The sequence below is a fragment of the Microplitis demolitor genome, chromosome 3 (assembly GCF_026212275.2).
Source record: "Microplitis demolitor isolate Queensland-Clemson2020A chromosome 3, iyMicDemo2.1a, whole genome shotgun sequence".
In the NCBI taxonomy this organism is placed as follows: domain Eukaryota; kingdom Metazoa; phylum Arthropoda; class Insecta; order Hymenoptera; family Braconidae; genus Microplitis; species Microplitis demolitor.
Window position 1 is genome coordinate 6,228,218 of NC_068547.1, and position 17,341 is coordinate 6,245,558.

At 29.2% G+C, this 17,341-nt stretch overlaps 1 protein-coding gene across 1 annotated transcript; it reads right to left on the reverse strand.

Annotated features, from left to right (window-relative positions):
- Window positions 1–2,407: 2,407 nt before the first annotated feature.
- LOC103568562 (laminin subunit beta-1) lies at window positions 2,408–13,685 on the reverse strand. The gene is made up of 11 exons (XM_008545484.3): window positions 13,337–13,685; window positions 11,790–11,913; window positions 11,077–11,115; window positions 10,343–10,568; window positions 8,664–10,047; window positions 8,162–8,575; window positions 6,989–7,184; window positions 5,971–6,925; window positions 4,808–5,891; window positions 3,336–3,725; window positions 2,408–3,254 (listed from the first exon to the last, which is right to left on the reverse strand). Exons 2-11 carry the CDS (start codon window positions 11,845–11,847, stop codon window positions 2,673–2,675), a joined length of 5,328 nt encoding a protein of 1,775 aa, XP_008543706.1. The 5' UTR covers window positions 11,848–11,913; window positions 13,337–13,685; the 3' UTR covers window positions 2,408–2,672.
- Window positions 13,686–17,341: the final 3,656 nt, after the last annotated feature.

The following is a 17,341-nucleotide window of genomic DNA, read 5'->3' on the forward strand; positions in this document are numbered from 1 at the left end:
GCGAGTGAAACTTTTTTGCGCCAAGAAATCTTTTTTTTTTTTTGATTATTGCGAGTTTATTAAAGTCTTGCTATAAATTTTCTCGTATTTAAAAATTAATTATACATGAAAGAACATAATTTTAAATTCAAATTATGGTTATTTAGATAACTATCTGGGTCAAATATAAAAGTTGATTTAGACTTAGTTTACCAAGTCAAAATTTCGGCCGTTTTTCACAAGACCAACTCGACTTTTTTACGGAGATATGAAATGCATTGAGTTTTCGCTTTGGTTTAGACCAGTCTGGCTTATTTAGTTGCGATTTGAGACGAAAAAGTTAAAATCAAGTCAAAATTGACTGGGTTTAGACTTATTCGGTTTAAATTATAAGGCGAAAAAATCAAAATCAAGGTGAAACCTTCGTCAAGCTTGAAGTAAAGACAAACAAATTCAAAGTAAAATGAAAAGAGCTCCAATAGTTGACAGAAATTCAATTTAAATCGAAAAAGTCGAAATCTTTTCAGAAAATTGTCGGCAAATCGATAACTTCAATAGAAAATAAAGTGAAGCAAGCCTGAATCAAGTTTTATTTTTTACCCAGGTATCAGCTTTAAAATTACTATTATTTAAAATTAATTGACTTAAGACTAAAAGAAACAATTATTGATATGAAATAAAATAAAATACATTGTGATTTTAATTTTTATGGCATTTATAACTCGAAAGTTGAAAGTAATGTAAAAATAAAATATATAAATAAGTTAATTTATAATGATATTTATATTTTATCTTTTAGCTAATTTGAATTTGTTAATAAATTCAAGTAATTTGCTTTCAATTTCAAGGAAAATTTTTAACAGTTTACTTATGTCAATATAAATATTATTCATTATATATACGGATGACTAAATATTTATCTATAAACATATACTTGTCATATCTATTGTAGTCATAGTATATGTAAATTTGTAATGAATAAATTTGAGTTTATTAGTCGTAGGGTATTAGGTCGTATGAAGAATTAAAATGCGGTATTCAAAATATGTTAACGTCAGCTTTGAGGAATAGAAGGTACTACTGCATCTTGTAGTATATAATATACATATATATGTATATGTCTATGTATATGTGTATATATATTGTTAGTTATAATTTTTTTTTATATAGTTGTATTAGTAGCATAAAATATAAAAGCAAATAGAATATGTTTTATTTTATTTGATAAATAATAATTACGAGAAGCAAGAATACTGAATGAACTCATTGTATGTACCCTTCATTCCTTTAACGTATCGCTACTCTATTTGAATTTAACAGAGAGTCATTCATAAGCGACCAAGCTTTAACTGCCTGTACTCTTCATCTCTTTTTATTATGTTTTAACTTGTTCATTATATATATATATATATATATATATATATATATATATATATATATATATATATGTATAAGCATGTATTATTATATCTACTGGGACAAAATCGTTAAAAGTTAATATAATGAGTTGAGTGCTCGCAGGAGTAGTGCGATTGAATATAAATTTTTTTATAATGTCGAGAATAATGTAATCGCAGTGAAAGCTTGAACTGCATTCTTTGTTTTAGTTTTATTATGCGGAAATCTGTCGTGAATGTACTTCATGTTTTAAAATAGAAGGGGACTTATTTTTATTTATAAAAGCGTAGGAGTTGCATAGAATTTGTTTTTTTTTTTTTTTTTTTAATAAAAAAAATTAACAAGAATATTAAGATAAATTAGGTTGCAAATAGTTTAATAATGTAATAGTAATTAGCAATCTGTAAGTTCTATGTAACTGTTGACCGGGAAAAAATTTGATTAATATGTTATAAATTTAATTGTTTATTGAATCATTTACTCTGGGATGTTTTATAATTTTTATTCTTATAATTTAATTCGACAAATATTGACATCCGTCCGACAAACGGATTGATGTTAATAATTTTATAATCATGGAATACTTAAAAATAATCAGCATGCTAAAATTTTTTTACTATTGTCTTCTAATTCTCTTGTAATTTTTTTTTTCTAAAATATATCAACTGAAAAATATATAAAAAAAAAAAAGATAAAACTTTTAATGTTCAGTTGAAGTTTAGTTAGTTCCGACAAAATTATCTTTATTCTTTTAAAACTGCAAATTAATTATTAATTATTAAATATTAAAATTGTTATACAATAGGGTTCAGTTCAATGAAATAATAAATAATTTATTTAATATTTTTTATTTATCAGCGTATAAATCGTAACAAAATATCAAATATTTTGGTTCTGACCAGCTACAAAAACTGGTTTATTTAAAACTTAAATATTTTTCATTTAAAATATTTTTTAAAAGTACATTTATTATTCAATATTTAAATCTTTTTTATTTATTAATAATTAAGTAATTTTTTTTTTAATTTTTCATCAAGAATAATCTCTTTGACTATAAAATAAAAATAATAATAATAATGATAATAATATTAATATTAATGACATTAAAAAAAAAGATTATTAAAAAATGATTTTTAAAACTCGATTAACTCTATAAAATGTATTTACAGACGCACTAACGCGTTAAATGCTTAATGAATTGTTTTTTATCAATAATAAATGACACTGAGTGTATGGCACATGCATCGAGTGTCTTAAATCATTAATTAAATTTAAAAATATATTTTTAATTAAATTTAAGTCGAGCATTGCCGATAACTCTGGGCTTTTTGTTCTATTTCAGCTAATTGCCGGACCATTTCGCTATTAAGTGAGTCGACTTCAGCCATCAGGTCACCAAGAAGTCTATCATTATCTCTATAGACACTTTCCATCCCATCAAGATCTTTGAATTTCGTTGTTGTATCAGCGGTAAGTTCAGAAGCTCGCTGCAATAATCTCTTTGCACGTTGAATGTCTCCTTTACTTTTAGTAACGCGGTACGTTAACGAGTCTCCAGCATTCTTGTATTCCATACCCAGTTTTTCTGTCTTCTCTTTAACTAATCTGGCATCTTCAGCTAATTTACTTAACTCTTTACGCACTTCTTGATTTAAAACAAAGTCATTTTTAACAGATTGTGTCTGTAAATGTTTCAGTCGGGCCTCAAGTGCTTCAACAGCTGCTGTAGTATTGCCAGCTTTTTGTCTCGCTTCTGCTGTTACTTCAGCTACAGCCTTAAGATCTTTTTCCGATAATGCGATATCTGTTTCAGCTTTTTCAATCGCTGAAGCTGCGTCATGTTGTGCTTTTTGCGTCTCTCCTAACAATGATACAACCTAAGTACGGAAAAATTAATTGATTAATTAATTAATTAGTCAATTTTTTAATTAGCTTATATTTAAAAATAAATTAAATACCTTGCCAGCTTGGGTCTGTTTCTCAAGCGCCAATTCTTTAGCACGATTGGCTCGTTCTTCTAAATCCTGTGCCATTCTTAAATCAGCGGCGGTGTCGCTCAATATTCTATCAGAATCAGTCAGTGATCCTACGATTTTATCAATATCAGCAGCCAAACTTTCAATTTCATCTGGTCTCAAATGGATGTTTTTGCTCAATACTTCTTCGGCTAAATCTCTAACCATAACTGGTGTCGGCTGTTCCTCATTCAATATCGTCCATATTTTTTCATTTATTTCTGTTAAATTTTTAACTAATTTATCTGATTTATTTCTTGCGTCATACGCATAATTAAATCCATCTTGGGCGTTTGATCTTGCTGTTACTGCGTCTTGTTTAATGTCCATCATCTATTTAAATAAATTGGAAATTCATTATTTTATTAATTAAAATTATAAATTTAAATTGCGCGCCAGGTGACATAAGAGCATATATAAGGATAGATATTTCCATGACCTTTTGGCATTCAGGAATTATAAAGACGTGAAAAATTTTCTTTTTGGATAATCTTACTTTTCATTTATAGGTATAAAAAAAAACACCGAATTTTGAATTTTTATAGTACGTCTTTATGGTTTCGAGGATGGGTTACCAGGAACCATACGGACATAAAAATATTTTTTACTTAAAAGTTTCAAAGTAACAAAAAAGTTTATGCGCCCTTATAGTTCCTGATACCTATTTCGGAAACTATAAGGACGGGAAGATTTTTTTTTCTAATTATATTTTTCATCTAAAAATATAAAAATACAAATTTTGAATTTTTTTTCATGTCCTTATGGTTTTAAGAATAGGTACCAGGAACTATAAGGACGTACAAAAATATTTTACTCTGATAATCGATGTCTTTTTCATTCAAAAGTATCAAAACAAAAAAAAATTGTGCACCCTTATGGTTCCTGGTTCCTATTCCGGAAACCATAAGGACGTGTAAACTTTTTTGCTAACTGTATTTTCCACCTAAAAATATTTTTAAAAAAATATCAACTTTTAATTTTTGCCCTTATGTTTCTATGGATAAGTACCAGGAAACATAAGGGCGCATAAACTTTTTATAATTTTAATACTTTTAAATAAAAAAATATATTAATTACCATAGAAATTTTTTTTGTACGGCCTTATAGTTCCTGGTACCTATCCACGGAACCATAAGGGCGTATGAAAAAAAAAACTAATAATGATAAAAATTAGTATTTTTTATTTTTTTTTTTTTATACTTGCAAGTGATAAGTGCACTAATTACAAAAAAAAAGTTTTTGTATACGCCCTTAGTTCTCAGAATAGGTAACAAGAATCATAAGGGTGTATAAAAATATTCGGATTTGTATTTTATCATTTGTAAACTTGTAGATAAAGAAAATTTTTATGCCCTTATCCTTTTCTAATGTTATTTTGTTGCTAGGATACAGCCCTTATGAAATAATTATTTTACCTTGCGTAGAAGTTGTTCAGCAGAATCCCTATGAGTTTTTATTTTATCAGCTTGTTTCTTAGCAACATCCAGAGCTTGATTAGCTTTGCTGACAGCACCAGCATCGCAAGAAATACCTCCGCAAAATCCGCAGCCAGCACCACCGCAGACGTTGCTACACTCAGTGACATTATCACCGCACATACCAAGATTCAATCCCGGAATATCATTCTCCAGATCGGTCAATTTTTCGTTCAATTTGTCGATTGAATCCTGACTACGATCCTGAGCGTCGTCAACCGTAGCGCGATTCTTTGCTAAAAGACTTTCAGTATTTTTTCTGTACCTCTCAGCATCTGCAAGAACACTCGTCGTCTCATTGGCCATTTTCTCAGCCTGTCGCGATTGCTCAGCCATCTGCTGTGTGACATTCAACGCGCCCTGGACATTAGCTTCTTGCAGTCTCATCGCGTCTTCTTTCAACAAAGCCGCGCCCTGATGTAAATTATTTGTTCTATTTTTAAGCTTTTTTAATGCAACGTCGCCCAAATTGACCCGCTGGCTGACATTCTCCAGCTGATTTTCAACATCCTCAAGTGCTTTTGTTGACGATGAAATATTACTTGCCAACTCATTAGCCAAATCTTCCAACTCATCAAGATCCTGTGACCTCACAGTAGTTTTATCAATCAGTGATCTTACTTGGTCAAGTGAATCAATCATTGCATCAAACTGTTGACTATAAACTCCAGTTGTTCCAACTTTTTGTATCCTCGATGCTTCTTCTATCACTGAACTGGTGGTATTTCTCAGCCCACTGAGTATCAAGTCCCAGTTATCGAAACATTCCCCACAGGGACTGCAATTGGGCGCAGTACCAATGTAACTACGATCACACTGATCACATTTCTCACCTCCTATACCTTTGTGACATACACAATGACCAGTTTCACGGTTGCACTGAGGACTTGCTGATCCAATGTCATCACAGTCGCATGGCTGACACTGAATGTTTGGATTTCCCCAGTAGTTTGCTTGGCATTCATTGCAACGACGTCCACCAAAACCTGGCCGACATTCACAAGTACCATCAAAGGGATTGCATCTAAAATAAAAGTCAAAAAATAAATAAATAAATCAATGAATATTTATAATTATTAAAAAATAGTATCAATAATAATTACTTGTCAGAAACACTTCCGACAGCATCACATTCACATGCGTCACAGCCCTGACCGCTAGCAATACGCCAATGATTTTCTTCACAGCTGTCACAAAGTTTCCCGATAACATGGGGCAAGCAAGGACACTGTCCAGTACGATGGTCACAAGGTCCAGCAGCATGATCGGTACCCAGTACATCACACATACAGTCTCTACAATCTTTTTCTAATGCATTTCCAAAGAAACCGGGCTTACAGTACTGACAATTTGGTCCGTCAGTATCATAGAGACATTGAAGACAACGTCCAGTGTGTGGGTCACAATTTCCTGGCCGTGATATGTCGGTATTGTTGCTACAGTCACAAGCAGTACAACTGCCTGTTGGTTCTTCTGGATCGCCGAAATAATTTTCAGCGCAACTTTCACATCTTGCTCCAACGTAGCCGTCAAAACACTCGCAGATAACGTCATGAGTTACTGGATCTAAAGAACAGCTTTCTGCATATGAGTGGCCAGAATCAATCGTTCCTGGACAGGGACAAGCACGGCAGGGAATATCAACGCCAATACGTGGATCTCCATAGAAAGTTTCAATACAACGATCGCAAGTATGTCCTGTTGTGTAATCGCGGCAATTAATGCAGGCACCAGTACGTGAGTCACAATTGTCTGCGTGTCCGTTGCACTCACAGCGTTGACAGTGAGGGAAATTCCAGAACCCTGGATCACATTGACCGCAAGTTTTTCCGTACGTGTTTGGTCGACATTTACAACGTCCTGTATCGACGTCACAGAAATTATCTAGCGCTCCTACTGCGTCACAATCGCATGGTGTACATCCGTTAGGTCCGAAACCGTAGGTTCCTGGTGCACATCGATCACAACGTCTTCCTACTACATTTGTTTTACATGGACAAACTCCACCGTAATTTTGACACAGCAAACTGTGTGATCCCGTTGGATTACATTCACAAGCTAACAATATTATAATTTATTAGTATAATAATTTTAAAAGTGATTTTTAATTTATAAAATTACCATGAGCTCCATCGAATACCCAGAATCCAATACTACTGTGATACTTTGCACAAATATCATTTTCATCACGATTACCAGAATTAACATCATTAAACATTTCATTACAACGATAACGTTCGTACTCTTGTTTACGTAATTCACCGACTCCTGAACCACTGAAGAAAGGTACTTCATCAATTCTAGGTCTTAAAACAATCTAAACAAACAAATAAAATAATCACTTGATAAAAAAAAATACTAAATTTATTAAATATATTTTTAATTTAATTTTTTATCGAATCATTTACTTATTGATATATTTTAATATTTTATTATAATTAACGTTCATTACGACAAATGTCCTTATCCGTCCGATAAACATTCATTTTAAAAATTGTATTAAGGTGAAAGATCGGGCACTAGGTCTCTTACCTTATTATGAAATATTTTTAAAAATCAACATACGCTCAAATTTTTTTTTTTGCCGTGAGTTTTCTTTTCAAAATTTTTCGCGAACAGTGACAGACAAAAAAAAATAGATTCAATTTTTTAAATTTACTAAAAATATGTTGTCCATAATTAATTTCAAACAAATGCATGTATTTTTAAAAAAATTAGTTCCAAAAAGATTCAAAAACAATTCCACATGTGGAACTTCTGAAAACGAGGCAGATTAGAACTTCGAATGGACTTTTTTGGAACGTTAGTAATTTTGATGGTGGAAAAAAAAGTTTTTGTGAGCAAATTTAGAGTAAAAAAAGGACGTTTTTGGAACTGTTTTGGAATCTTTTATGGATATTCCAAAGAGTTTTAGAATCACCACTTTTGACTTTTTTATAGACTAAAAAAGACGTTCCAAAAATATTCCAAAATCACTGCTTTTTCATATTTTGTAGAATAAAGACGTTCTAGAAATATGCCAAAATAGTTCAATAATATAGCAAAATTTTGTAGGAATTACAGTTTCAAATAATAATTTTAGTAAATTTGAAATGTATTTTTGAGTAAACTTTTATTAAAATCCTTAAATTATTATTTAAAACTGTAATTTTTTCTGTTTTCTTTTTTTCTTGTCCATAGAATTATTCAAATATCGAACTAATTGTCATATGAAAAAATTAAAAACCGTGAAAATGCTCAAATTCAAGCCAAGACATTTTGAACGATACTAAATTTTATAAATTTATAAATTACCGAGTCAATAAGAATCGCTGCGCCAGGAATAGGTTCACCTTGAGGATCGAATCTACGGAAGGTCAATAATATTTTATAAACTTTTTCAGCTTCCAAGCAAACAGCAGGACTTGCCACTGCACTACGTGAATTATCGCGTAATTCAATCCATAGTCTGTCGTCTTCCGGTCTCCAGTTAGCACAAGAGCCTTTAGGATCCGGTGGGCCATCGCGCTCAATAAGAATTTCCACATCCTGCCATATACCTGGATGGATCGGTTCATAACGTATCACAATATCATACCACATTGATTTTCTGATATCATCAATAGTGAAGTTCAATGTTGAGCCTTCCAGCGCCTTCATAAAACCAGTACCAGTCCACGTATTGTCTCTCCCATCTCTATAAGGTTCCCTAATTACCACCTGGCAGTTCTAAAAAATGATAAAGAATATTTATAAATTAACATTTCAATAAATAAAATAATACACATTACAATTTTAAAAAATGATAAATAATTACATCAGTGGCTCCTGCCAATTCTCCTTCATAAATCAAGAAATCCAATGACCCCGTATAGTAACTCTGTTCAGGCTGGTCACAAGTTCTACCACCAACATGTGGTCTGCAGCGACACTGACCAGTGACAACATCACAAGTTGATTCATAAGAACCACCAGGATCACAATCACAAGGTTTGCAACCATCATGATCATCAGAAAGTCCCCAGTACTCTGGTAAACATTGATTACAATCACGTGCAGTGACATATCGTTTACATGTACACTCTCCAGTTACTTGATTGCACCCCTGGTTGTCAATCGTACCCAAAGTATTACAAGTACACGCTTGACAACCGTCTGGGTTTTCAGGATCAAAGTTCCAGAAACCATTTTTACATCTGTCACATCTACGACCCTCAATATTTGGCTTACAGTGACAGCGACCAGATTCCTCGCCAGTCAAAACGTCCGTTCGAGGATCACAGATCCCGTCGTCCAAAGAACCACCGGGATCACAGTCACAAGGCTGACATGCTTCTGAATCAGTAATATTTCTGGTAGTGTCATGGTAAAAGAATGGTTTACATTGCTCGCAGTTTTGTCCACGTGTATTGTGCTGACAGTCATCACAAACTCCACCAGATATACGGCCTGATTTTTCATAAACTGCCTCATCAAAGTGACAAGATTGCGCGTGGTTATTACAATTACAACGACGGCATGCATTTGTTTGTTTACCGACAGCTGGCTTCCATGGCCCATCATTGTAAAGATCTTCACACGTTTCACAATTTAATCCTTTTGTGTGATGAGTACATTCACAACGTCCGTGTACCATTTCATCTTCGTTAGCAATTCCTGGTAATTCAAGACAGGCGGAAGCATGACCATAACATGAACAAGAACCACGAATTACCATGTCTTGCACAGCATAATAATACTTCTCCCTAATCTCCGGTCTGTCATCCAGTAAATCATCACCAAGAGTGTGCAGACGTGTGAAATTAATACGCAAGTTTGTCATTTTCATTAAATTCTGTACTTCTTTTGAGTACGGGTTATCAATAACAGCTTGCAGATTAGGAGGTAGCACACGGAATATTATTTCACCGCCTGATGACGGCGCGACAAATGAGTAACGTGATTCACATATCACGTCTGTTAATTTTTCTGGTTGGTGTGTCGGAACACCAGGAAACGATTGTTCACAATTATGTGCAAAATATCTGTACACTTGCCATGTTTTTCCAAAGTCATGTGAACGTTCAATCAACATTGCCGCTGGTCTAAACGTTTGGAAACGTATTATCAAATGGGTAAAATGAAACTCAGCTTCCAAGTCAAATGATATTGTTACATTCTCTACTCCATTTTCTGCTTGCCACCAAAGGCGACGTGACGCACTGAAAATTTAATTTAATTAAATTAAATCGTACACAAAAAAAATGATTTTTTGGCGCGAAAATTTTCCATTCATCCCAAGAAATCCTTTTTTTCTGCACATAAAAAAGTTGATATGATTCAAGAGAAAAAATTATTGAACCAAGAGAAATTTAAAAATTAACTCAAAAATTTTTTCTCTTGACTCTAAAAAATAATTTTTTTTAAAAAATGGAATTCTTGGTTCAAAATTTCTTCTCTTTAATCAAGTAAACTTTTTTATCAGTGTGAAAAAAAATAAAATTAATTTAAATTTACCCGCCAACAATATTTGTAATATTGTGTTGTTGTTTAGGATTTGAAGCATCACAAAAAAAACATTTTTTTCTGTCTTTCAAATGAGATACTATACAATATCTCTCTGGACCATGTAGACCACAAGTTGATGACGCGGACAATCGGTCTTTTCTTCCTATCAGCAGATTTCCTGTCGCTGGATAGCAGGAACTCTGCTCACAAGGATGCCGCCTCTTTGGAAATGGGCCTAAATCAATTAATTAATAATTATTATATATATATTTAATATTTAATTAAACAATTATAATTAACAGGTTCACCCCACTATCTACATATTTATTAAAAATATATGGTAAATTAAATTTTTAACTGGGAAAATTGTGCGATTAGTTCCGTGCACATTTAAAAAACTACACCGTAACCAAAAGTTCAAATTAATGTTTTTGTGCATATATATATTATTATTATTTTTTTTGTTTTTGTTGGTTTTATTGTTCATTTTAGAACAAAGCTACCTCTAGGCCTTGCGATTATTCTCATGGGCCCATGATAAGTTAATCCATCTGATGATGAAATGTCTCCACGTTGTACTGATCCTATAACACCTTCATTTTATTCCCTTTTTATTTATTATTTTAATATTTATCCCTTATTAAAAACCACGAATGGACTTAATCTTTTGTTTGCTTGCTTACTTACTAATTAATTAATTATTAACACAAAATTAATAATTTATCAATTTAAAACTTAATTACCTCTTGCTGAAGTCCTGTTATATTGCCCATGAATGGAGTCTGTAAGAAATATATGAACATTAAATACTTTAATTACAAAAAAAAAAATATTTTACGACAAAGTGATAATTAAAAAAAAAAATTGAATTTCCTCTATAATTTTAATCTTATTAATTATCAGAAATATAAACGGATGTTTGTGATGATTCTTTGAACAGTTGATACTGAAGTCTAATCAAATGTAATATAATTATTTTTTTTTTTATAGAGAGTTAAATACAACATTGTATTAAATAAATTTAATTATTTGATTTGATTTGATTTAATATTTTTGGTAATTATTAATTAATAATAATTATTTTTAGTGATTAAGTTTGAGAGTAAGTTTCAATAATTTATAAATAATATAACTGAATAAAAATTTATCAGTATGTGTAAATATTTGATGGACCACTTGATTTTTAGGGATTGAAATAAAACTGGGGTCCAACGGAAACGAGGGGTCAAAGGGTCGTCGTATCTAATCGTTGACGGATAAAAAAAATTTTTTGTTAACGAGGGTAACGAATAGAAAGTAAACTGTTTGATATCATTTCTCAGTGTGCCACATGTTTTTTTTTTTTTTTTTTAAAGATCTTGTAAAAATTATCAGAAATTTATTTTTAAATATTTTAAATTTAAACTTCTCCATAAAATAAAATAAAATATAACTGATTAAATAATTTATTTCTTACCGATTGTGAAGACAAAAAGCAGCAAAGCTGCGGTAATTTGTATCGTATTCATTTTCATTATTTAAGAATCGATACTGTACGCTTCTGTTCAATTAAAACGGTCTAACATGTCTGCTTTTTAAATCTAAAACAAACGATTATTAATTATAATTAATTAATTAAGTAAGTAAACTATTAGTCAGCAGTCACTTTAATAATTTTTGCGCAAAAATTAAAAAAAAAAATTTCTCATACTTTCTATAATTCATTTCAATCTTCTATCATATTTAATAAAATATCATGATAAAAATAATTAATTTGCAGCAAAAGACTAGTCGATCCCTCACTACTTCTTTAATAAATAATTATCTGTATTAAAATAATTTAATTAATAAAATATATAAATTGAGGGAAGCTGGATACTAATTGAGGGCTGGCAATCGGGTACTTTACTCGAAACATAAATTTATTTATAATGTAGTATTGTAATAATTATTCAAAAAATAATAATGATAATTGTTGAATGATTGAGCCGTGAATCAAAGGCGAGATTAAATAGCCCGAGGATATTAAGTAATACAAGAAGTTATCAATGAATTAAAAAATATGTAACCGCACGTGAAAGTGACCGTATGATTAATTTAATGTGCTCTTATTTAAAAATTGCTAATTCAAAAATTATAAATAATATTTTAAATTGTGATACTGGCTAGCCGACGTCTAATAATTTTTGGATTTTTGTTAAAATGATAAATTATAAAAAAAAAAATATTTTAAAAAATTGCGCCGATAGTTTTTTGAATTTTTGACATGTGCATTTCTTTAGCTTTTTTTTTATCATAGATTTGTTGTAAAAAAAAAATCAAAAATTGTTGATTGCCTGCTAACTTCAGGATCATTGAACTAGTAATTTTAAATATTATTTAAATAAAGTAAAGGTACCATTTGTGGCCACTGCTCCATTTTTGGACTTTTAATGCTTTATTTTAATTAATAAAAAAGTATAAAATAAATTTCCACTTTAATAGTGGGATAAAAGTATCTTTGAATACTTTTTAAAAATTGTGATCTTAATATTTACAATTTCCGGACTTTTTTCAGCACATAAATTACAAAAAATTAAAACAAAAAATATGCACACATAGAAAATTGAAAAAACTATAAGTGCAATTTTTTTAAATATTTTTTTTTTATAATTTATCATTTAAAAAAAAAATAAAAAAATTATAAGACGTCGGCTAAATCTAGTATCATTAAAAATTGTCATTGTGTCTTTTACAAATTATTTTATTTAAATTTTCGTGTTCAAAAACGGTACCCCTACTCTAGATAAATTTTGTAGTTAATTAGCTGACTATTTTTTTTAACTTTTAAATTCTTTGCTATCTCTTGCTTTCTCTGTCTTTCTTTTACACATTATTATTATTATTATTCATATATGTATATATATAAAGTACAGAGTGTAGTAAGAAAAAAATGTAGAGTAAAAATAAATGTAATTAAGAGCCGACAAATCTGTATTATAAAAATATATGAAAATAATTGAAAAATTAAAATGAATTATCCACCTTATCGAGACTCGTTAGTCCTGTAAATTGATCTAGATCCTCACAATACTTGTTTACGTTATTTCCGTAAGCTGTATAATGTGAACACCAGTTTAAAATTACCACTGAGAAATTAGTTAATAAATAAATAATTTAAAAAGTACTCGTAGAATTAATAATTTAATTGAACACAAAAAGAAAAATACATAAAATAATAATTATTTAAAATGAATAAACGAAACAGAGTTATTATTTAGGTAGACGCGACTCACGCCGTCGCTCCAAAGCAGCTATCGGCTGCAGCACTCTCAGCACACACTACACAGTACACACGCTGTATGTGCGCCTTCACTCAACTCTCAAAGCATAGTCTAACTTGAGAGCAAATGCTGCTGAGGAAGATCAACTCCATTCTACGAATGGGTGCTAGAGAGAGTTGACAAAAGTTAGTCATATTGCGGGGGATCACGGGGTAAAACGCCGACACAGTGGGAGGGATTAAATCTCTTAGAACTGTACACTCAGTCCAATACTACATATATTTTAAATACTTAACTTATTTTTAACTACTAATTAATTACTAATTTATTTTTTTCATTAAAAAAAGTCATAATTTCAATTGGAGTAAATTTGAAATTTAATGTCAATTTTTTTTGCGGCTCAAATTTTTCAAAAATTTGCTTATATTTATTGTTTATAATTTTCAAATAAATTTCAAAAAATTTTACCAAATATTTAGTTATTTTAATAAAATTACCCATGTCTTTATATATATTTTATGATATACCATAGGACGTTGGCCTGTTTAGTTTATTATGAGACTCTATACTCGTTTAAGATATATATGTATGTATATATTTATATGTAAGTAAACGTCGTATCGTGTAGACCATAAAATGTCGTATCGTAGAACAGAGAAGTTAAGAGTGTCTCAGTGTCTTGGCTGGGAAACCAGATGTTTTTCATGAGTTTTAAATCTTTAAAACCTTCGACCTTACTCTCTCTCTACTTCTATACTCTATTACACTCTTCTCCCTTATATTCAAGATTTTAAAAAAGTTTTTAGGGTGCCTTTATGCTAACAAACTCATATTACATCTAAAACTTAAAAGTTCATATAAAAAAAATTAAACTTAAATTTTAAAACCAGATTCTCATATTTATTTGATTAAAAAAAAGTTAATGAAAATGTTTGACCAAATAAATTATTTGGCGTACATATATATAGTATTGCGTAAATGTACTCATAATTGTTGGTCTTCTTGAAGAACGTGGGCGTTAACGCACGTTAATTTCCTGTCGGCACTTAAATCTTTGATACTCATCATAGTTTTGCGTTTTATTTTTTTAATAAGATATATATATATTTATAAATTTTATTTACTTACATTTAAATTATTTAATTACCTAAATAAATAATTTTAATGAGATTAATAAATAAAAAAATAAATTACGGTCGTTGGCATTTAATATAAAATAGCCTGAAGCTAAACTTACTGACAATACTGACCGAATAAGGATCTTGCAAGGCTACTCGTGTGTATAAGTTGTGATATAAGTGAATCTAAAAGGGTGTTCAATGATATTTTTAACTTATATTATATATAAGAGAACTGGAATAGATTTTATGAAATTTCTTGTATTTAATTTATCAAAGTAGAAAAATAATTATTGATATTATTAATGATATTTTTGAATTTACATTGGGAAAGGTTTATTTTGGAGTTTACGGAAATGGAGTATTTTAAAAGACACCCGTTATAAAATGCGGTAGGTGATGTTTCACACGTGCAGCACACTTGCATTTTATTTTTACTTGTTGTATCTTTTATATTATTTTGATTTTTTTAATATTATTGTTTTTAATATACAGCATATTTTTTTTTTTATTTTTTTCTATGAAATTTAAATTTATATTTTTATTTATAACAAATTTATTTATTGGCGATTAATTTTTTTTTTTAAATTTACTTGATACTTATTACGAAAATTAACTTTTTTATTTTAATAAATAATTATTAAGTTGTTAATTGAATTTAATTAATTAATATTTTTTTATATATTTACTTTACAATTTTGAATATATTTTGTTTAAATTCAAAACTTAAATTTATTTTGATTTTCAAAAATCGGGCACTTAATAAATATTTTAGAATTTTTTTATCAATTTTCTTTGATTAATTGAATAAATAAAAATCTATTAAAGAAATCTATCTATTATAAACTTTAATTTGATAATCGGCGTAATTTAAGTAAAAAATTTTTTTTTATAATTATTTTCTATAATTAAAAAGAAAAAAAAATTTTGAAAATGGGATAATTTGGGTTTGAAAAAAATTTATCATATTTCCTTTACAATTTTTATAATAATTAGTTATATATTTAATTTTTATTTATAATAGAATTCTTTTGGATCATCTTAGAAATGTTCTATTATGGACACGCTGTAAATTAATTTGAATTAATGAATATTAATTACTTTGTAAAATTAATTTATTTATTAAATATTAAATATCGAGTAATTTCTATTAAATTTATTCCTGTAAAATAAAATAATACATATATTTATTAACAGGTTTAATTTATATTGAATAATTTTTTTTTTATCTATAAACTATTTATAGAAATATATATTTCATGATAAATATATTTAAAATAATGCAATAAAAGTAAATTACAATTTTAAATAATAAATAAACCTAATCGCTGAGTTTTTAAATTACGTCACAATCTTTTGATAAAAAAATTGTTATAAAATTTGATTAGTGAAAAAAAAAACATCGTAAATACATATACACTTGTATATAAACTTATAAAACAATTTTTTTAATTTTAATTACTATCTACTTTTTATTTAGTAAACTAAAAAATCTCTCAATATTTATTATCGAATAATACATAAAATTCATTTAATACAAAACAAAAACGTAAATTTAAAAATAATAGTTAACGTGCAGAAAGAGGAAGGAAGAGAAGTGTGGGTTGTTATCTAGTACTATCTCTCTCCGGTTATGATAATTATATATAAAATGCCATTGCCTCCTTTTTCCTTGTCTTTTACATGCACTAAAAAACTAATATCATTCTTATTCATCTTTACTTATTTTTATTTTTAACTTCCCGCTAAGAAAATTGCAATTTTCAAAAATTCGGGAAGTAATTACTAACAGAACTTGACGTTTGAGGTTCTAGGAAGCTATTCTGACTAATTTCAAAATGATGCCCGAGTGTACATGCGTATGTATATAAATATTCTATAGCTTATGAATGAACGAACCGATTTGATTTTTTGAGGTAGCGCTTGAAGCGGCTTATTAATTCCCACAATTTGTGAAAAATTGAGCATAATCGGTAAAATATATTCGGAGATGAAGTTCATAAAAGTTTCAAAATTTTTGAAAAATCACTACTTTCTAAAAACGAATAAGTAAAAGTCACGTGGCAATCACTATTTGGCAGTGAATAGTCACTTATTGCCAGTGAAAAGTATACCACCATTTGAATTAGTGATATATTCTTCATTAGTAAACAGTGAATAGTCACTATTTTTACTATTTTAAATTTACGAGAGTATTTCTGACGTTTTTTCCGGATGTTTCATGTATTAATTCGCTGGTTTAATTCAAAGTTCACATAACTCTTTCTATTGTTCATTTCTACAAATTCCTGTTCAAAAACATTTAATACATCAAACATAACCGCGTGCAAAATTTGAAAAAACAATCATTGTTGATTATTTAAAATTTTTCGAATTCTCGTAGGGTCAACCATTTTTCAGATTTTTCTTTTTTGAATCACTAAGCTATGATACATCATCTATACTTAAACTACACTCAACTACTTGTTTTAGCATGAGTTACCATCACTTTGGAAATGGTCACAGCCATGTGTTTAAAACAAAAAAAAAATTATATATATGTACCACAATACAAGAATACACAAAGCACATAAATATTTATACAGATATATTTATTTTTTAAATAATTATTTTACATTAATCAATTTTAATTTAATAGTCTGTTAATT

Coding starts and splice junctions, on each gene's coding strand:
- LOC103568562 (XM_008545484.3), bottom strand. CDS start 11,847: ATGAAAATGAATACGATACAAATTACCGCAGCTTTGCTGCTTTTTGTC. Junction 6,926..6,988: donor GGTATTCGATGGAGCTCATG/GTAATTTTATAA, acceptor TAATATTGTTAG/CTTGTGAATGTAATCCAACG. Junction 5,892..5,970: donor GTCGGAAGTGTTTCTGACAA/GTAATTATTATT, acceptor CTTTTATTTTAG/ATGCAATCCCTTTGATGGTA.